The 23009-nt window shown below is 37.1% G+C and overlaps 2 protein-coding genes across 2 annotated transcripts; one reads left to right on the forward strand and one right to left on the reverse strand.

Annotated features, from left to right (window-relative positions):
• Nucleotides 1-2973: 2973 nt before the first annotated feature.
• On the forward strand, nucleotides 2974-3741 carry LOC138322096 (zonadhesin-like). The gene has a single exon (XM_069266152.1). The coding sequence runs from the start codon at nucleotides 2974-2976 to the stop codon at nucleotides 3739-3741; it is 768 nt and encodes a 255-aa protein (XP_069122253.1).
• Nucleotides 3742-3790: 49 nt separating this feature from the next.
• LOC138320596 (vacuolar protein sorting-associated protein 16 homolog) lies at nucleotides 3791-22511 on the reverse strand. The gene is made up of 23 exons (XM_069263679.1): nucleotides 22361-22511; nucleotides 20817-20905; nucleotides 20155-20255; nucleotides 19715-19843; nucleotides 17964-18108; nucleotides 17575-17693; nucleotides 17077-17196; nucleotides 16495-16550; nucleotides 16200-16274; nucleotides 15115-15209; nucleotides 14736-14812; nucleotides 14254-14379; nucleotides 11865-11992; nucleotides 11141-11285; nucleotides 10511-10645; nucleotides 10112-10220; nucleotides 9558-9655; nucleotides 9329-9433; nucleotides 8985-9062; nucleotides 8570-8739; nucleotides 8200-8296; nucleotides 6454-6557; nucleotides 3791-4672 (listed from the first exon to the last, which is right to left on the reverse strand). The coding sequence occupies exons 1-23, from the start codon at nucleotides 22402-22404 to the stop codon at nucleotides 4528-4530; spliced, it is 2490 nt and encodes an 829-aa protein (XP_069119780.1). The 5' UTR covers nucleotides 22405-22511; the 3' UTR covers nucleotides 3791-4527.
• Between the last annotated feature and the right edge of the window lie 498 nt (nucleotides 22512-23009).

Consider the following 23009-nt stretch of genomic DNA (forward strand, 5'->3'; position numbering starts at 1 on the left):
TCAGGGAGAGTTCAGTACGATACTCTCCCTCCCTCTTCCTTCAGGGAGAGTTCAGTACGATACTCTCCCTCCCTCTTCCTTCAGTAGGAGAGTTCAGTACGATACTCTCCCTCTTCCTTCAAGGAGAGTTCAGTACGACGCTCTCCCTCCCTCTTCCTTCAGGGGGGTTCAGTACGATACTCTCCCTCCCTCTTCCTTCAGTACGATACTTTTCCCTCCCTCTTCCTTTAGGGAGAGTTCAGTACGATGCTCTCTGTTCTCCTCTCTCTCTCTCCTCTTCCTTCAAGGGGGGGGGGGGGTCAGTACGATACTCTCCCTCCCTCTTCCTTTAGGGAGAGTTCAGTACGATACTTTCCCTCCCTCTTCCTTCAGGGGGTTCAGTACGATACTTTCTCTCCCTCTTCCTTCAGGGGGGTTTCATAACGATACTCTCCCTCCCTCTTCCTTTAGGGGGGTTCAGCACGATACTCTCCCTCCCTCTTCCTTCAGAGGGGTTCAGTACGATACTTTCTCTCCCTCTTCCTTCAGGGGGGTTTCATAACGATACTCTCCCTTCCTCTTCCTTCAAGGGGGGGGGGGGTTCAGTACGATACTCTCCCTCTCTCTTCCTTCATGGTTAGTTCAGTACTATACTCTCCCTCCCTATTCCTTCAGGGAGAGTTCAGTACGATGCTCTCCCTCCCTCTTCCTTCAGGGAGAGTTCAGTACGATACTCTCCCTCCCTCTTCCTTCAGTGTGGTTTCAGATACCATGCCATTTATCAAAGATACCATGCCATTTATCAGGGATACCATGCCATTTATCAGGGATACCATTTTCTCACATAGCTAGCCATGTAAGATAGAGTTGTCCCATGAAAGACAGCTATGTAAGATAAATCTATCTTACATAGCTGTGACGTCACAATTGCCGAACAATCAAATGACGTCATATCAGCCAAAGTTGGCGTCATTTTTCATCTATTTCGATTGATTTGACGGATTTATTTACCATTTCATTTGTTTAATTTGCATTTCAAACCATTCTTATCTATCAGGTGATATAAGTCTGCGCTGGAAATTGTCCTGTCTATCTTCTGGCTTTTGATGATTACATAAAAGTTTCTCCAAGTTTCTCAGCTGTCTCGACTTCCAGAATCAAACTTGAAGATGTATTTGTGTTGATTTAACAGCAATCCGTACCAAGGTGCAACTTCGCTAGCCAAGGTTTTCAGTACGATACTCTCCCTCCCTCTTCCTTCAGGGAGAGTTCAGTACGATACTCTCCCTCCTTCTCCTTCAGGGAGAGTTCAGTACGATACTCTCCCTCCCTCTTCCTTCAGGGAGAGTTCAGTACGATACTCTCCCTCCCTTTTCCTTCAGGGAGAGTTCAGTACGATACTCTCCCTCCCTCTTCCTTCAGGGAGAGTTCAGTACGATACTCTCCCTCCCTCTTCCTTCAAGGAGAGTTCAGTACGATACTCTCCCTCTTCCTTCAAGGAGAGTTCAGTACGACGCTCTCCCTCCCTCTTCCTTCAGGGGGGTTCAGTACGATACTCTCCCTCCCTCTTCCTTCAGTACGATACTTTCCCTCCCTCTTCCTTTAGGGAGAGTTCAGTACGATGCTCTCTGCTCTCTCTCCCTCTTCCTTCAAGGGGGGGGGGGGTCAGTACGATACTCTCCCTCCCTCTTCCTTTAGGGAGAGTTCAGTACGATACTTTCCCTCCCTCTTCCTTCAGGGGGTGCAGTACGATACTTTCTCTCCCTCTTCCTTCAGGGGGGTTTCATAACGATACTCTCCCTCCCTCTTCCTTTAGGGGGGTTCAGCACGATACTCTCCCTCCCTCTTCCTTCAGAGGGGTTCAGTACGATACTTTCTCTCCCTCTTCCTTCAGGGGGGTTTCATAACGATACTCTCCCTTCTTCTTCCTTCAGGGGGGGGGGGGGTTCAGTACGATACTCTCCCTCTCTCTCTTCCTTCATGGACAGTTCAGTACTATACTCTCCCTCCCCATTCCTTCAGGGAGAGTTCAGTACGATGCTCTCTCTCCCTCTTCCTTCAGGGAGAGTTCAGTACGATACTCTCCCTCCCTCTTCCTTCAGTGTGGTTTCAGATACCATGCCATTTATCAAAGATACCATGCCATTTATCAGGGATACCATGCCATTTATCAGGGATACCATTTTTCTCACATAGCTAGCCATGTAAGATAGAGTTGTCCCATGAAAGACAGCTATGTAAGATAAATCTATCTTACATAGCTGTGACGTCACAATTGCCGAACAATCAAATGACGTCATATCAGCCAAAGTTGACGTCATTTTTCATCTATTTCGATTGATTTGACGGATTTATTTACCATTTCATTTGTTTAATTTGCATTTCAAACCGTTTTACCTAAGATTTCTTGTTTATATTTATTAATATAAATCAAACTTTGATGAGCTCTTTCGAATGGCGTTCTTATTTTTAAAATCGATCAATTATTTAAGAAGTTAAGATTTTGAAACAAAATGGCTGCCTCACCTTTCGTGCAAGTAACTCGACAAGCAATGTGAGAAAATAACTCTTTCACATGTAAATTATGTAGGATAGCCTCGGTTCTGACCCAAAGTTCTGTACCCTCGGGTGGAATAGTATGTACACATGAAAGAGTCATATACCATTTATCAGGGATACCATGCTATTTATCAGGAATACCGTGCCATTTATCAAGGATACCATGCCATTTATCAGGAATACCATGCCATTTTACTATCATGGATTCCATGCCATTTATCAAGGATACCTTTCCATTTAACAGGAATACCATGCCATTTATCAGGAATACCGTGCCATTTATCAAGGATACCATGCCATTTATCAAGGATACCATGCCATTTATCAAGGATACCTTTCCATTTATCAGGAATACCGTGCCAATTATCAAGGATACCGTGCCATTTATCAAGGATACCATGCCATTTATCAGGAATACCATGCCATTTTACTATCATGGATTCCATGCCATTTATCAAGGATACCATGCCATTTATCAAGGTTACCATGCCAATTATCAGGGATATCGTGCCATTTATCAGGGATACCGTGCCATTTATCAAGGATACCTTTCCATTTAACAGGAATACCATGCCATTTATCAAGGATACCATGCCATTTATCAAGGTTACCATGCCATTTATCAGGGATACCGTGCCATTTATCAAGGTTACCATGCCATTTATCAGGGATACCGTGCCATTTATCAAGGTTACCATGCCATTTATCAGGGATACCGTGCCATTTATCAAGGTTACCATGCCATTTATCAAGGATACCATGCCATTTATCAAGGTTACCATGCCATTTATCAGGGATACCGTGCCATTTATCAAGGATACCTTTCCATTTATCAGGGATACCATGCCATTTATCAAGGTTACCATGCCATTTATCAGGGATACCATGCCATTTATCAAGGTTACCATGCCATTTATCAGGGATACCGTGCCATTTATCAAGGTTACCATGCCATTTATCAAGGATACCATGCCATTTATCAAGGTTACCATGCCATTTATCAGGGATACCGTGCCATTTATCAAGGATACCTTTCCATTTATCAGGAATACCGTGCCAATTATCAAGGATACCGTGCCATTTAACAGGAATATCATGCCATTTATCACGAATAGAAGAGACCCTGCCATTAGGGATAACATGTCATTTAACCTCACATTTTATAAGCAAAGGGAAATCAGTGAAAATCAGATTCTGAGATAAAAAGAACACAAAAGTCAGTATAAAGGTAAAGAACACAAAAGTCTGTATAAAGGTTTGACAATCAATACATTACTTAATAATAGATATCACATACAATATAGGAGTATAACAAAATTTTCATTCTTTTTCTCGTCCCTTTCTGTCATTGTTTCTCTGATATCATATTATTCTGCCATTCACCTTTTTCTTCTTTGATATAACCATGCTCGCTCACAATCATTTATTGGCAAATTAATAACTTATACAAATTAAAATGCATAGAAGCAGACGTACACAGTAACACATCAACAAACAACAGCCAGCCCTCTTGTTCCAATAGGCTTAACATTGTAAGTTAAGGATAATGGTTTTCATGATCTCTAAATATGAAGTACAATAGGTCCACCAAGTTATCAGGATAATAAAGACTGATTAAAGACAATCAAAGTACATAATCTCTAACTGTTTGTGTTTTATGTAAAATTTGTTTGTAATTTTATTAGACTGCAGGATACAGACATCTTCTTCAGGTGATTGCACACTTCCCCTTGTCCTTCAATGGCGTGTGAAATACGCTTGATGTAATCTTATCATTCATTTACAGACACTTCTTTTTCACAACTTGTAATTTTTTTTTCTTCTATTTGATCTTGCAAGATCCCCACCTAGGGCCTTATTTTGTCCCAACTTCCGTAACCCCCACCCCTGCGCACACACACACCAAATTTCTGCAAGCTAATCCCCACCCTACTGCCCTACACTTAAGTCCTGTTAATCCCCACCCTTCTACCCAACCCCCATTTCCTGCTATCTCCGACCCCCAAGTTGTTGTTTCATTCCCCGGATACTTTCCACCAATTGTTTATCAGCTGCTCCACATTTCTGTAACACTAAATTCAGGTCCTCTTCACTGTGATTCTCAAATGCAGCCTCTGCAGCAGACTTCTTTTGACTGAAAAATGTAGTTCAACAAAATTTAGAGAATCAGTCATATTTGACAACACCCATCTAATTATAATGAGGGTATAGTTTCTTTACAGGAAAACATGCAAGTAAAATAAAAAGGATGATAATAATCGTTTAACTGAAGAAAACCACTCCAATCTAGACAATGCCCCCCAGATTCACTAAGTAAATTGTGAACAAGCAAATTCGTGGAATTTCCATCCCCCACTTTCAGGACATATTGTAGTTTAAACATTATTGAGGTTAGGTTTAACCTTGATTGAAACATGAAAAAATAAACTGAAGTCTTATTTGGATGTAAGATGTGTAAAATAATGTCTGCTGAAAGTGACTATTAAATTTGTCTAAGCTCTTAAAGCATTTTACTTCGATACTAACTTTTAAGTTTTTTTGTTACAATTATTGCACAGAGAATGGCAGAAAATGAAGTTTTTTGTACATCAAAGGGCCGTAACTCCACCACATAATGTAACAAATCGAACTTGGTCAAGCCCTTAAGGCATTTGACCTTGTTACCAAGTTTGAAGAAAATTGGTTAATATCTACTAGTTATTGCAGGGAAATTGCAGAAAATGACCTTTTTTTTTAACTAAATCAAAGGGCCATAACTCTGCTAAATAAGGTCTGTCGCAAGTGGCGATCGAACTTGGCGGAGCCCTTAAGACATTTAACTTTGTTACCAAGTTTGAAGAAAATCGGTTAATATTTATTATGGTTATTGTACGGAAGTGGCAGACAATGACTTTTTTTTTATTCAATCAAAGGGCCATAACTCTGCTCATCAAGATCTGCCAAAAATGGCAATCAAATTTGGCTAAGCCCTTAAGGCATTTAACTATGTTACCAAGTTTTAACATTTTTTAGTTATTACACAGAAACTGCAGAAAAATGGCATTTGTAGTAAATTAAAGGGCCATAACTCTGATAAATAACATCTTCTGAAAGAGTTGAGCGAACCTGGCCAGGCACTTAAGGCATTCAACCTTGTTACCAAGTTTGAAGAAAATCGGTTAATATTTATTACAGTTATTGTACAGAAGTGGAAAAAACTGACTTTTTTATTTAAGCAAAGGGCCATAACTCCGCTGAATAAGGTCTGTTGAAAGTCACGATCGAACCTGGCTAAGTCCTTAAGGCATTAAACCTTGTTACTAAGTTTGAAGAAAATCGGTTTACATTTGTAACACTTATTGCATGGAAATGGCAAAAAATGATATTTTTAGTAATTCAAAGGGCCATAACTCCATTAAATAAGGTCCATCGACAGTGGCGATCATACTTGGCTGAGTCCTTAAGGCATTTAACCTTGTCACCAAGTTTGAAGAAAATCGGTTTACATTTGTTACAGTTATTGCACGCAAACGAAGTGTGACAGACAGACGGACAGACAGACAGACAGACAAACCCAAATAAATATCCCACGTTTCGGAGAAAGCCGGGGATAATAAATGGATGCATAATAAATACCCTAGAATGAAACACCCTCATAAAGGGGTTTCAAGATCACTATTATTATAAGCCGAAAATAGCATAAACTTATATCAATTGTGATATCAAAACTTTGTGTCATAATATAATGATAATATTGCTGGGAAGCGCGACTATAACCATATCTTCTCAATGACATTTTGAAATCTCAAAATTGTCCTATTCACATCATGTTGCCATGTCCTTTGCACCCCAGAAGAATTACCACATCACCTCAGTCTAATCAAATCAATATTATAAACAGTGAAAGATAGCGGACAGTTATTGCCCAAACCTTACCCAATCTTCAGCAGGCATTTGACCTTCTGATCAGGTTGAACTCTGACTATGTACTTCATGGCCTCTGCTACATTTTTGTGTTTGGAACATACTTCAACAAATGCCTATAGAATAACAGGAATTTAAGACATAACTTTATTGTATAGAGTAGATATAATAGTATTTGTGGCTGAAATGAACAATTTGATATATATAGTATCATCAGGTAAGAGGATAGAATTTGGTTTAATACAATGTGGTAAGAATTTCAATAAAGATACAATTGTATATGAATATTATATCAAAATTCCGTCATCCAAAAATGTTTAGGCTACATCTTTTATTAATAACTTAAAATCCTAGATTAACAAGGACATAGTCATTCAGATCCCCGCCAATGGAGATATCAAAGCTGAAGTAAGTTTGATTGTGGAGACTTATGTGTATGAGAAAAAAACAGGAAAAAGGAAGTTGAGCTAAAGAAAGATGGAATATAATTCAAGTAGAGCGGGGCTGCAATTGTTGAATCAGGTATACAGCCTTGACATTTATATTAGACTATATACACAAAGATGGGTGGAGTTTTGCAAAGTAACATTTACCATTTACCATGATATTTTCAGCAATGTTTCCATGGTAAAGGAAAAAGTGCAAAAAATGAAAACCTAAAAATAGCAAAAGGCACTACTAGACCATAAAAAGAATGTGTCTATGAAGTTTCATGGAAATATCTCTGCTGGTTTTAGAGTTATGCTCCAGAAATGAACCTGCTACAAAAACATGATATTTTCAGCAATGTTTCTATGGTTACCGAAAAAAGCACAAAAAGTGAAAACCTAAAAATAGCAAAAGGCACTACTAGACCATAAGAACAATGTGTCTAAGAAGTTTCATGGAAATATCTCTGCTGGTTTTAGAGTTATGCTCTGGAAACGATTCTTACACAAAAATCTGCCATTTTCAGCAATGTTTCCATGGTTACAGAAAAAAGTACAAAAAGTGAAAACCTTAAAATAGCAAAAGGCACTACTAGACCATAAGACTAATGTGCCTATGGAGTTCCGTGCATATCTCTCAACCAGTTTTCCAGTTATGCTCTGGAAACGAACCTGGTACAAAAATATGATATTTTCAGCAATGTTTCCATGGTTACGGGAAATAGTGCAAAAAATGAAAACCTAAATATAGCAAAAGGCACTTCTAGACCATAAGAACAATGTGTCTATGAAGTTTCATGGAAATATCTCTGCTAGTTTTAGAGTTGTGCTCCGGAAACGATTCTTACACAAAAATCTGCCATTTTCAGCAATGTTTCCATGGTTACAGAAAAAAGTACAAAAAGTGAAAACCTTAAAATAGCAAAAGGCACTACTAGACCATAAGACCAATGTGTCTATGAAGTTTCGTAGAAATATCTCTTCTGGTTTTAGAGTTATGTTCCAGAAACAAACCTGGTACAAAAATATGATATTTTCAGCAATAATTCCATGGTTACGGAAAAAATGCAAAAAATGAAAACCTCAAAATAGCAAAAGGCACTACTAGACCATAAGACCAATATGTGTATGAAGTTTCGTGGAAATATCTCCACTGGATTTAGAGTTATGCTCCGGAAACCATTCGTATGGACGGACAGACGGACGGATGGAACCCATTTGTATATCCCCCGCCAACTTCGTTGGGCGGGGGATAATGAAGGTTTATCTGGTGATATATATTAATTGCTATCCAAAGGATTCAATGCAATGAATGAAATATTCTCTTTACCTCTAATCCAACAGGTGGTTTCTTTGACTTAGAGAATCTCTCTAACTCGGCCCATTCACCAGCTTCTCCGAGGGCATGCATCCGCAACCACCAGTATCTATAACAGACAGGGAAGGTTTCATAGGAAATTCACTCAATAAAAGATTTAATGGGACTAATTCATGTATCATATGATAACCGAAAATATTTCTGTGGGACTGGTATCTCCTGCGGTGATAGAATGTAACTCAACAATCTTTGTTAGCCTGGAATGTCATCTTTTAACGTCATTTCATTACCAAAAGAATCAATAGTCCGGCACTAAGTTTGTAGGGTTTCGCATGGTATGTGAATTAGTCCATGTCTTAATTAATTATCAAAATTGTATTACCTTCTTTCTGGCACTTTGAACTCCTTGCGAAGCTGTTCAGCAGGTTTATGGCTGTTTTCCATTATAAGTTTATATATGGTTTGGTGAAGAGACAGGTCCATATATGGGCGGTTAAACTCCTCCTCCATCCGACGCTGGTACTTCAGTAACTTCATCTGTTCATCTGTTTGCTGTAATATAATACAAATATAACAATACATTCCTTTTTCATAAAATATATTTGTATGAAAAACATCTATAAACACAAATTGGTCCTATGAATACTGAACTGGTATGTAACATAATAAGAAGGATAAGCCACGTGTACTGGTTTCATATATAATAAAGTAAAATAAACTGTGACATCATCAACTCACACTGATCACTATTGTCTATCACCAGATATCATCACAAATCGGTGAAATATTTGACCTACCTTGACAGCAAATTCATTCTTGGCTCTAGCGTAGCAGTTCATGGCTTGTTTCAGTGTTTCACACCTGTCGTCAAGTCTCTGTAATCAAATCAAAACAGATGGAATCAGATTCAATCACCTCCATCCTCACTTACTAAATAAATCTGTTTATGACTAATGAGTAATTACATGTACAGTATGTTTCTTTTTAATAACTCTTCGTGGCACTTTTTTCTAATTTCTAAACTTGGGGTTCAATTGATTTTCTCTCTAACCTTTCATCAACTTAATATGCTGACAAACATATCCAACATAAAAAAATTCTTGTTTCAAAACTACCCAAGACTCCATGGAATAAGACCTACCTCATCATCAAAACTTTTGACAACCTTGCAGTTGGCTTCCTCCAGGAAGTTATCCTCCTGGTAGTATAGATCCTCCATCATCTGAGGGTTCTGATGGCGACAATACTGTAACAAGATAACTTACAAATTACAACAATATTGTCACAGGTCATTATATGTAAACTTCATATTCTACACACACTTGTGTATCATGTCAGTAGAATAGAACTGAAGAGTTGAGAAAGCTTACCTGTATGAAGAGAGAATAGGCTATGGGCATGTTTCTGATGTTCATGAAGAAATCTCCATCCTTCATGTCATTTTTCATCTTTAAAAGTACGGTGTAAACTGCAGTAAAATAACAAAAACATTTCAGAAAATTTTAACATCACTTAAACTTTTTCGAAATTTCAAAAACGCAATTGCATTGAAATAACTATCAGTTTTTTTCAGACTATTATAAAATAGGAAAACAATTTCAGACTATTATAAAATAGGAAAACTGAGTTTTGGGATAAAACATTTTACTACCTTGCCATTCTCTTTAAATTTAGACTGGGCCAGCATATAGGGTTAAAAGGTGAAAGTTAGAGAGGTTTAAACAGGAGGGTAATCAAAAATACCTGAACACTATGCCTTTGCCTTAGAAAGTGCCAATGTGTCTCTAAAGGTTAAGGGGTTCAAGGTTGATGAGTTGAATAAAGGTATTAATGCCTTAAAAGGTTAAAGGGTGACTAAAAGTAACGGTAATTAGCATACAGGGCCAGGGTGTTAAGGGTTAATGATAAGAGGACTAAAACGCACCTAAATCTGTGTCTCCACTCTCTATAGCCTTGGACAGAGCTAGTGTGTCTCTGCTCATCTTCATTAGAAGGGGAACCTGCTGAGCTGCTCGGGGTTCAAAGTCCAACAGCTGAGGACAGAACATATCAACAAGGATATTAACAGGTGAATGTTTACATAACAAAGACAATTACTGTTAAACCATAACTTACTGTAGATTTCATGCAGTTTTAAACTGTCAAGATCAACTCTATCGACCTCTGTCAATTTCAGCATTACATTAGAATATAATTTTGATACTAAGACCTGTGGTTGGTGTTTGTAATGTCCCATAAACTGGTCTTACAATAAAATATGTAATGAATTAAGGCTTAAGTTTGCCTTTATCACATCATTCTACAATTGTTTCCCTTTTCTTACCCTGATAGCCAGGTCTGTTCGTCCACACTCCAGGGCTTGACTAGCAATATCACAGTATGATACTCCAGGTGTATCACCGAGTTTCTGAGCAATTGCTCTGGCTATTGTCTCATCGTCTTCATTCTTCTGTTTTACCTACAATAGGAGAACAGTTAAAAGTTTTCATCAGGAACACTTCAAGTCACTTTTAACTTTCAAGTTCATATTTTTTCTTGAAAATGTTGCATACATAAAATTAATAATAAACAGCATATTATAGGATCATACAGTCATTTTGTTTATTGCAAAATAATTGAAAATATAAATTATCTTAACCATCTTGACACAAATATGTAGTTTCTAAAAAGAAAAAATATTCTCTTCATACAGGTGTAAGACATATATGCTATTTCAACTGACTACTTCCACAATCTTATATGACATCATTACATATTTGAGCATTGAACTGCATTCAGTTGGCAATTGTGGGAGTATGAATGCCAAGTGGACAATGGCAAACTAAATGAAGCATGTTAGCACAAAATTTTATCAATGTTAGACATTTGATTAACATCTAAATTCATTATACCACTATGTTTATGGCAAATATATGCAGCATATTTCCTCTTTGTCAATGAAATACATGGTTACCTTATAACAGGCCCAATGTGCCAGAATGCGACTTGCTCCCTCTTGGTCTGGAATTTTGAGATACTGGCAGATTTTGATGGCGAGGTGAAACTTCTTCCTGAGCACCAACCTGTCAATCATCACAGCCATAGAGAGGTGTTCCAATCTGACACCAAGATAAGGCTGTTTTTTTCTTTCTTTAATATGAAAATCTTAAGAGTGCTGAAGCTTATTGTAAATAAAGAAGTTCTTATAAACAATACATCAGTATAAGATAGTGAAATGACATGGTTTGAGTACAATAAATCCACACATTCTTGTGTTTTACCTTCCTGTGTCTGTGGCATCATACAGTTTCACCATATATCTGACTTCACAATTATCAGAAGGTGAGACTAATTGTACACAAATAATGCAATTTTAATATTTTGAAACGCATATTGATAGGTCATTATTTTAAGTATGGGAGAAAAATGACCAAATATGGCTCTGTAAACATAACTAAGATATCTCATTTCTACAGATAGAATCTTGGCAGGCCAGCAATCGGCAAGCCTCATGCTAGAGTGTTAATGTCTGTCACACAGTTTGAGTATCTCTGTCTCTTTGACAAACTCATTTAAGATTCTATTAATTTGAAATAAATTAGTGATTTTTTTTTCATATGAGACTAAATTATGATGACATCCTGTAGCCCTGTTTAACCTCCTGATGAGGACAGGAATCTCTGATCAGACAAGGATACTGTGTGTAGGTGATTGGGATGCCGATCTTATGATGGCGGACCTGGTTAATGACACGTAACATCTGACACATGTTTACAAAAGTCTCAGGGCTGTAATCTGTGAGGAAACACTTCCCAAATGTCGCCGCCTGTAACAAATTATAAAAGGAGCTCATGAAAGTAAAACAGGTACTGTTCAAACTCATGAGGGCCATAATGAATATTTTCAAATGGTAACAGTAAAATAAATTAACAAATCTGAATCAAGTAGAATTTCAAACTTAATACTGCATTTTTTCATTGTGATATCAAGATATCTTCAAGTAACAAGAGGCCCAGAGGGCCTGTATCGCTCACCTGGTTTGTAATGCCAAGTAATGTTCTGAATACAGCTTCATTGTTTCTTTTCTGAAGGAGATTTAATATTAACCTCTAAATCCCCTATTGGGCCCCACCCCTCCTGCCCCCAGGGGGTCAGAGCCAAAATTTATACAAGTTCTGTTCCCCTTCCTCCAAGGATGTTTGTGGCCAAATTTGGTCACAATCTAAGCAAAACTCTAGGACAAGTAGCGATTTATAGGATTTACCTCTATTTCCCCTATTGGGCCCCACCCGTCCTGCCCCCCCGGGGGCCAGAGCCAAAATTTATACAAGTTCTGTTCCCCTTCCACAAAGGATGTTTGTGGCCAAATTTGGTTACATTACATGCAGAACTCTATGACTAGTAGTGATTTAAAGAATTTACCTCTATTTCCCCTATTGGACCCCTGGGGTGTCAGAGCCAAAATTTATACAAGTTCTGTTCTCCTACCCCCAAGGATGTTTGTGGTCAAATTTGGTTACAATCCATACAGAACTCTAGGACAATTAAGTAGCGATTTATAGGATTTACATCTATTTCCCCTATTGGGCCCCGCCCCTTCTGCCCCTGAGAGGTCAGAGCCAAAATTTATACTTGTTCTGTTCCCCTTCCCCCCAGGATGTTGATGGCCAAATTTGGTTACAATCCATACAGAACTCTAGGACAAGTACCGATTTATAGGATTTACCTATAGTTCCCCTATTGGGCCCTGCCCCTCCTGCCCCGGGGACCAGACCCAAAATTTATGCAAACTCAGTTCCTATTCTCCCAAGGATGTTTGTGGCCAAATTTGGTTAAAATCCATGCAGAACTCTAGGACAAGTAGTGATTTATAGGATTTACCTCTATTTCCCCTATTGGGCCCCGCCCCTCCTGCCCCCGGGGGGTCAGAGCCAAAATTTATACAAGTTCTGTTCCCCTTCCCCCAAGGATGTTTGTGGCCAAATTTGGTTACAATCCATGTAGAACTCTATGACTAGTAGCGATTTAAAGGATTTACCTCTATTTCCCCTATTGGGCCCCGCCCCTCCTGCCCCTGGGGGACCAGAGCTAAAATTTATACAAGTTCTGTCCCCCTTCCCCCAAGGATGTTTGTGGCCTAATTTGGTTACAATCCATGCAAAACTCTATGACTAGTAGCGATTTAAAGGATTTACCTCTATTTCCCCTATTGGGCCCCGCCCCTCCTGCCCCCGGGGGACCAGAGCTAAAATTTATACAAGTTCTGTTCCCCTTCCCCCAAGGATGTTTGTGGCCTAATTTGGTTACAATCCATGCAAAACTCTAGGACAAGTAGCGATTTATAGGATTTACCTCTATTTCCCCTATTGGGCCCCGCCCCTCCTGCCCCCGGGGGGTCAGAGCCAAAATTTATACAAGTTCTGTTCCCCTTCCCCCAAGGATGTTTGTGGCCTAATTTGGTTACAATCCATGCAAAACTCTAGGACAAGTAGCGATTTATAGGATTTACCTCTATTTCCCCTATTGGGCCCCGCCCCTCCTGCCCCCGGGGGGTCAGAGCCAAAATTTATACAAGTTCTGTTCCCCCTCCCCCAAGGATGTTTGTGGCCAAATTTGGTTACAATCCATGCAGAACTCTATGACTAGTAGCGATTTAAAGGAAATGTTGACGGACAGACGGACGGACGGACGGACGGACGGACGGACGGACGACGGACGACGGACGCCGCGCCATGACATAAGCTCACCGGCCCTTCGGGCCAGGTGAGCTAAAAACTACAACTTTGAGGCTACAATATTTGTCTGTATTCATTGGATTATACTTTTGTTGTTTTTCACAAATGTTAAATAAAACTGAAAATCTATAAACAGAAAATAAAACCAGCTGCCTTAATAAGCATTAGATACTAATGTGAGAAAGAAGGATTATTTTGAATCTTGTGTTGAAAATAATATCTTAAACCATCATACCATATGCAAAATCATTTAGTTATATTTGTGGTCTTCATCAGGAATCTAGAACATGGAAAATATATATTTGACAAATCTGTTAATCTATATTACAATTAGTAATATGATACTACACACCCTTAATAGAGCCTTCTGTTTGTCTGTCTCTATCTCAAACCCTGCCGCCTCTATACACTGGTTTACAGCGACTTCCAGCTTATCTTTGATCATACGGATATACTCGTCTGCTTTCTGCGATCCTTTCTATAATATCATATTCAAATGTTATTAATGCTTGGAAATAATTAATTTTCCCAGAAAAAAGAAACATTGAACAAATATTACTTGTCATCATCTTCAATGCCTGTTTTGCATCAACAATTTAATGATACTTTCATACACAGGCATGAGAAAATACATTTGTATAAACATTTCATACATAATACATAACAAAACATGCAGCAATCATTCTCAGCCAGATTCATACTTTATGCTTGATTATCTTTTTGCTAGCACATTGTTTGAGTTTAAATACTTTTAAGTTTATGAAGATAGCAAATAAAAAGTAAATATCGGAATCACTAGAGCTATGATTATCCAATCAACTTGTTCAAACTCACGTGAAATTCTCGGGATGCTTCATACAACATAGCCCCTGGCTCCATAGATCCAATTTTAAATATGTGTTCTGTTACCTCTGAAATAAAATAAATGACACGTCTTGAAATAATATAGGAAAGTAAAATGTAAAGTGTTTATATCAATTTTTAAGTATGCATGCCAAAATGATAAATCTGATTGCCTGAGTGTTTATCTTATTGCTGTAAACAAACATATAGTGATAAATGTGATAAATACTCAAAAGATTTGAGCTACATGTAAAATAAATGACATTTTGCAATGTTTTCTACAGAAATGACATAAAAAGTGTACTAACAACAGAATTATATATTGTATCGTAACTAGTGGAACATGAAATAATACTAAAACCTAACTTACCTGGTACTTTGTGTAGGTACTCATGTTGGTAATTACCAATGATTCTGGTGCCATCCATCTCCTGTACCAGGTGGACAGGTGACTCAAAGTTATATCTGACCATGGGATAAGGAACTGATCACTATAAACTAACTATCTTACCTTTATTACACTTCTGAATATTATTTTTTACAATATTTAATACAGAGCAGAATACCTGCATAGACAGGGCTTTAGGTTTATACATACAGTATACGTCTAAATCAGATGTCACTGGGACAAGCATATTTGGCCGGTATATACAGGTGTCTGGATTATACAGGTTTAAATTACAACAATCAAGAATGAATGATATCATACAATAACTTAATTTAGACAAGGGCCAGTTTGGACAAGTTATACTGTATTCTCAATAAATACAGTAATCCCAAACCTTGATTTTCATTGAAATTATAAACGACTACAATATGTCATGAAGTAATTAAGAATTATAGTTATATCTACATTTTGCTATGGAATACAAAGAAAGTATTAAAGGCCCATTACCTTTCCGTAGCAAAATACAAAGGTTTCTTAAAAAACAATAATAACATCAGAAAATGCATACCGATGACCTAAAATAAGGTTACGACACCAAACATATGCAAGATTTCCTGTGTAATATATGAAAACAGTGGCGAGTCAATTCGCTGTTTTGCCGTCTGGCGCAGTGATAATCAACCTACGCGCGGTATTTAGGACGACGGCGGGAAACATAATACTACCCACGTTATGAAAATAAACATTTTATTTATTTTAATCAAATCGTTCAGAAGGTGATGATAAATGTAGTTTTAACGGTAAGTTAATAATTTTTAAGACTCTACAAAATTATCGATCTTGTTTTACATTCCCATTTTAAAAAATAAAAGCCGCTTCGGAAAGGTAGTGGGCCTTTAAGACTTAATTCCAATACAAAAAAACAAGAATTTCAAAGGGATTGCACTTGCATACACTTGAAGGAAAAAGAGCCATTTTGCCGATCTACATTGACTAAATATATGAAAAGCTTGCAGGTAATAAACATCTCAATGCTAGACAAATGACTTCAGAATGAGTAAGGATACCGTATCCAGTCTTTCTGTGGCCCTACCACTACCATCAGTGTACCCCACAGGGCCACCACAGCTCCGATCCCACACCTACAAGGTCAAGGTCATTCGTAGATGTCACAGTTTATTAAAACAGCAAAACATTGTATTTCAAATATAGGTTAAGCAAACTCATAATGATATAAATTATTAAAGGTTTAAATTATAACAAGCCATTATAATTCAAAAATAGTTTTGGTTAATCAGTAAAGTCACTGCAAACCATACATATTATTTATCAACAAAACTCTATATACATAGTGTTACCTACCACATCATCTGGCGTGGACAAGTTTCTGTTTTGGTGTTGAATTCACAGTAAACTTTCTGAAAGCAAAGATTTTATTGTTGCACTTCAGAATTAGAAATGCAGAATGTCCTATGTATTTGAATATTGAGACATTGACAATTTAATGTTCTATAACATCTTTATGATCTTAAAGAAGCTAGCCATTAAAGGTTGTGCTATAATTTGGGTACGAGAAAATGCTTGTTAGCATGTGAACAGGAACTCCTAAACTTTTAGCCTCAATGACCTTTTAGCGGGCTAAATTTTAGTGAAATTAACCATTCTAGCGAAGAGGGCATATTAACATATAGTTGGTTGATGGTGAAGTAATACTAGTGACTTAAAGTTAAACACTGACAAAATTTTCTCCCCAATTCAAAATTTTCACAAAATGTTAAATATCATAAAACAGTTTAAAGCAAAGCAGGAATCCAGAGTTAGATTCCGAGTGAGATATTTTTTCTAAAAACGGTTCATCTGTCTTCTTTTAATTAAGACAGCAAGCTAAAAAACTTTAGTAATACTGATGAAGAAATCTAGTATGAAAGAATACAACACATGTACCTGTAAATCTGAGGAACAGATAAAAATGACCCCGGTGTCAGTGTAGAGCGCCAAGAATTTGTTGTTGAAGGACAGCGCCATTTGTATGTATTCTTTGACTTCAGTGTTTGTTTGAGGTGTCTGGAAGAAATGAATCACAATTGAAGACATCATCTTCTATATGTCGGGGATGTATGGAGATATATGTAGTCAAAGTGTATCTAATAGTACAATGTATATTACAACACATATTATTCTCAGATATCTTTTATAATGTCCTGGTGATTTCCAGTTATTTGGTGAGTAGGTAAGATAATGATAATAATTATGTATACAAAAAAAGTACATTTGTAATTGCATTAACATTTGTCTTCAGCAACTATGAAACATTTAACATTAACAGGTACTACAGAAGTACTGGTAAATAAGTTAAATCATGCTAACCATTTGCTTTTCAATAACTAAGAATATCTTGGACAAAATCAAAGTAACCTTCACAGGACTGTCGGTATCATTTACCTGGTTTTGATATTGACCACCGTGGTCAATCAGGAAAAGCTCATTACCCTTAGCAACCAAGGCTCGAGACTGTCGGTCCAGATTTAATACAGCCCAGCTGCTGGGAGCTGACTGTAACCCTACAGAAAAGAAAGTCAGAGTCTAACTTTTTTTTTTAGAATATAACTTTCAGACACTCGATTTGTAGCTCTTCTGCTTCTGAAAGCTCTTCCATCTATGAGGTGGAAGATCTTCTGAGAAAACTTCCCTTCTTATAAGAGTGCAAATCAAAAGAGTGAGTTCTGGTTACAAATTGAATAAAAATAAAATAAAATACACCATTGAAACATCCCAAAGGACAAAACAATTACAGGAGACAATCAGTCATTACAATAGAGTAATGAAGTTACCTGGGACCTCGGCCAGCCTACGAATCCTAGGATCATCTACACTGTTGATGATGAAGATACGGAATGTACTAGTGAGCACAGCTATTCCTGTTCCCTGGAAACTGTTAAATATCTCACAGTCGATCACCTTCACGTCCTTGGCTTCCTGTGTCAAGTAAATGATTTTGAAACATCATTAATTACAGTTTTACGCACTACTTTATCACAGCAAAATGGCAATCAAAGAGGTTCATAAATGACTATATTTGGTTTTGTGATCTTTTAGTAAATATACTTCTTCGGTAGAATCATGCTACAATACTGGTAACTCATTTACAGTAGAATCATAATACAATACTGGTAACTCATTTACTGTAGAATCATGCTACAATACTGGTAACTCATTTACTGTAGAATCATGCTACAATACTGGTAACTCATTTAGGGTAGAATCATACTACAATACTGGTAACTCATTTACTGTAGAATCATACTACAATACTGGTAACTCATTTACAGTAGAATCATACTACAATACTGGTAACTCATTTACTGTAGAATCATACTACAATACTGGTAACTCATTTACTGTAGAATCATACTACAGTACTGGTAACTCATTTACTGTAGAATCATACTACAATACTGGTAACTCATTTACTGTAGAATCATACTACAATACTGGTAACTCATTAACTGTAGAGTCATACTACAATACTGGTAACTCATTTACTGTAGAATCATACTACAATACTGGTAACTCATTTACTGTAGAATCATACTACAAACTGGTAACTCATTTACTGTAGAATCATGCTACAATACTGGTAACTCATTTTACTGTAGAATCATACTACAATACTGGTAACTCATTTACTGTAGAATCATACTACAATACTGGTAACTCATTTACTGTAGAATCATACTACAATACTGGTAACTCATTTACAGTAGAATCATACTACAATACTGGTAACTCATTTACAGTAGAATCATACTACAATACTGGTAACTCATTTAGGGTAGAATCATACTACAATACTGGTAACTCATTTACTGTAGAATCATACTACAATACTGGTAACTCATTTACAGTAGAATCATACTACAATACTGGTAACTCATTTACAGTAGAATCATACTACAGAACTGGTAACTCATTTACTGTAGAATCATGCTACAATACTGGTAACTCATTTACTGTAGAATCATACTACAGTACTGGTAACTCATTTACTGTAGAATCATACTACAATACTGGTAACTCATTTACTGTAGAATCATGCTACAATACTGGTAACTCATTTACTGTAGAATCATGCTACAATACTGGTAACTCATTAACTGTAGAATCATACTACAATACTGGTAACTCATTTACTGTAGAATCATGCTACAATACTGGTAACTCATTTACAGTAGAATCATGCTACAACACTAATAACTCATTTACTGTAGAATCATGCTACAATACTGGCTACTCATTTACTGTAGAATCATACTACAGTACTGGTAACTCATTTACTGTAGAATCATACTACAGTACTGGTAACTCATTTACTGTAGAATCATACTACAGTACTGGTAACTCATTTCGACATCAACAGCTATTACACATATACTTGTGCCATGGAGTGCCTACCCCTGACATTTAGATGAAATAAAAGCAACAAATACAGTAACAGCATGATGTTATTTTGATGAAAGTAATAGATAGCAGACAAAAAGCAAAGGAAAATTTTGGGGGAGGATAGATGCTTAGGTATACTGACCTGGCCCATACCAAACATACGTTTGAAGTTCAGAAACATATCGTAGGAAAGGACCATGCCATCATCCTGAACACAAAGCAGGTCCTCTGTGTTTGACCAGCCCATTTTGACCACTTGACCACTGCTCCACTATAACAAAACAAATAGTAACACCAAAAGTTATTTTCTTAACATATCTTCTTCTCTCTACATTCAAGAATTATTAAAAGAATAACTTCAGATTGTGCCATAAAAACTATGAAAAGTATGTTAAAATAATAGCTACTGTTTGGGGTAATAAAATAATCAAAATGACCATTAAAATAACAATTTCCAATGGTTAAATTATGATATGAATGCTAAGGAAAATGAAGTAATATTGTGTAGATTTCAATCTAGTTCATCCTATCTTGTTATACATGTCTTTCTGATTATGTCACCTAACAAGGACCAGTACTTACTCTCATCTGATGAATAGGGTAACCAGCAGCCGTGAACACTGTTATGGTTGGTTTGGTTGACACCTGCACCCGGGCAGTTTTTGAGTCGTCTCTGTATAGAGCTAGAAGAGAAATATGATAATACACACTGTCTCACCAAAGTATCGTAATGTGCTCAAGGTCTGAGAGCATCGTCATGCGCCATACTAGGTCAATAGAGAACAGCACCCTATGAATCAGAGCTAACTTTCTTTGATTTTGACATGTTTTAACAGAGAAACTCAAATTTTACACCATTCATTTCCTACTTGTATTTATCAACTGGGCCAATGATAATTAAACGGATATCCGAGTTTGTACACAAAACACGCCGTGCTATGTAACTCTCCTGCTGCCTCTTGTTTTAGGGTTAATCTTACTAGGAGAAATATATTCCGCTCCATTAACCTATATAACAAAACCTGTACATAATTACATAAGAATTTAGTATGCCAAAAATTAATTGATTTAAATCATCCCTCCTTTAATATTTAAGTCTGTTCAATAAAATGTAATCCCTCTTCCAACAAAAGTCAACTACATATTCAGTCAAAGAGATGGTGTCTCCTGTTATTCAATAATCCAAAATAGGAGAACAAGCTATCAATAAACAAAGTAAAACAACCCCAATAGTGAATACATACCAATAGGGCCTCCATACGGGGCTGCAGCCACAGTATATTTGTCAAGATCTATCTCATCACTCCATCCCATAGCATAGAGCTCATTTTTCCTGACAGAAGATAATGGAGATTTTAAGCATAGAAAACAATACATTTTTAAAATTGTTTTCATGAAAGCTGACAAAACATATTCACCAAGCCTTGACTGTATCTTGAATGGAATGCCGAAACAATCATAACTGTGTAGCAGGTTCATGTTCATAACACAGTCAGTAGAGCGGTGAACAGTAAGTCCGGGGTCGTGGGTTCATGTCCGGCTGGCGGCACATTCTTTGTTACATTTGGTGCCATAGACCACTCCAAATGAAAGCTAAACAAGATTGAGAGGCTTTGTTGGAGAGAGAACCTGGGTTGGTCTGGTCAGGGGCAAACATATTTGAAAGGGGAGAGGGGAGGGGGAGTATTGTTGCAGGTTTTTAATTGTACATAGTGATACGATCTCCTTCTACCTTTGCACTAACAATTTCCCATTCGGCTTGAGGCACACTACTCTTGCCCTGTAACTGTACTAAACACAAATGATCAGGAGCTGATTACTTCAGTACTGTATCTATTATTGATTTTTTGTGTAAAATGAGCTGAACTGTGTGTGTTTGAATAATCTATGACATTGATCGCACTGACGCAACATGCTTTTTCGGATCAATGATAGAACCAGAGCCGTTTCCAATTATACACTTTGACTTGTTGGACCTTAGTTATTCGTTTATGAATTAAACAGTTTGGGCACAACTCTGCATAAGGGTAACAGTTATCCATTTGAGTAACAGTTACTAGTTTGAGTAAATTGAGACAATGAAGTTTGTCCCATTTTGATTAATAATGTACTAATAAAGTTATGTTAGTAATGGTGCCATGTCAAAATTATTACACTCTTTTTGATAAAAAAAGTCTAAAAACAACTTCATGCATTTTTCTTTCTCAGAATTCCTCATTTGGTTAACTTAATCATTACTCAACCTGTTACCCATAAGGGTAACTGTTGCCCTTATGCAGGGTTGTGTCCAACCTGTTTAATTCAAAAACGAATAACTAGGTCCAACCAGTCAAACTGTATAATTGGAAACGGCTCTGGTTCTATCATTGATCCTAACCTGTTAAAGACCGGCCTGATGATTTTATCTTGTTTTCAGACGAGCCTTGGCAAAACCCTCACAGGCCTGTATCAAAAACTGCATGCCCATCGTGATTTATACTTGAAATAATGACTTTAACCAACGGTCGAACTGGTTGTTCCGAATAAACGAAAACGAAAAAGTGTTTTGATGGTGCCGGGCCAAGGTTTGATTCCTGGGCCGTTTTCGTTTATTCGCTTACAGACCTGCAAGGGCTTTGCCAAGACTCGTCTGATAACAATATAAAATCACCAGTTTCTTCTTTATTTCATAAACGAACAACTAAGTTAGGTCGCAGAAGACAAACCGTATTGGCACTCGACAAGAAATGTGTATTTTTTCAGGTAGGCAAGTATATCGATAAACGCGAAAGATAAGCAAGTCTCTTACTTGAAATAAAAGTCACCAAGCGGATTCCAGTCCGCAGTTGCCATGTCGGCTTAGTTCTATTGAAGAAAATATCAAGAATTGATTTCCGGAGTGTTCGTCTGATGAGACTGCTCCGCCTTCTTTCCGGTATGATGTAAGCGGCCTACTTTCAATTTCAACTAATTAGTTTTACTACCATAAATTCGACAATATGTTGATATCTTTTTCTGAAATATTTAAGTTATATTGCCCCTTAGTGCAAAATGGCTGATATTATTTTAATTTGACAACATGATTTTCCGTTCTAGGCTGTATTTTGTAAGTGCTTAAGCGGAGGCAATACTAGTTTTAGAAATGATAACGGAAAATTCCGGATCTTAGGTTATCCGTTATGTACAATAGCATTTGTGCACATCCAATGCTGATATGACCAACATGCCGATAAAGGAACATTGATAACAATAACAAAATTCACAGAAATGAATAAAACCAAAGCAATGAAATTAATAAATAAAATGAAAATTTAAATAGTTATATCAGAAACATACATAACAGTTTCTGCATATCAGTGTGCACATTTTGTTATTTTCTGAATTTATATATATAACAAAGAAAAACCCCGAAACATTAAGTACCTAAAAAAGATGATATGCATCCGTTTCATTTTATT

The sequence above is a fragment of the Argopecten irradians genome, chromosome 4 (genome assembly GCF_041381155.1).
Source record: "Argopecten irradians isolate NY chromosome 4, Ai_NY, whole genome shotgun sequence".
Taxonomy (NCBI): Eukaryota; Metazoa; Mollusca; class Bivalvia; order Pectinida; family Pectinidae; genus Argopecten; species Argopecten irradians.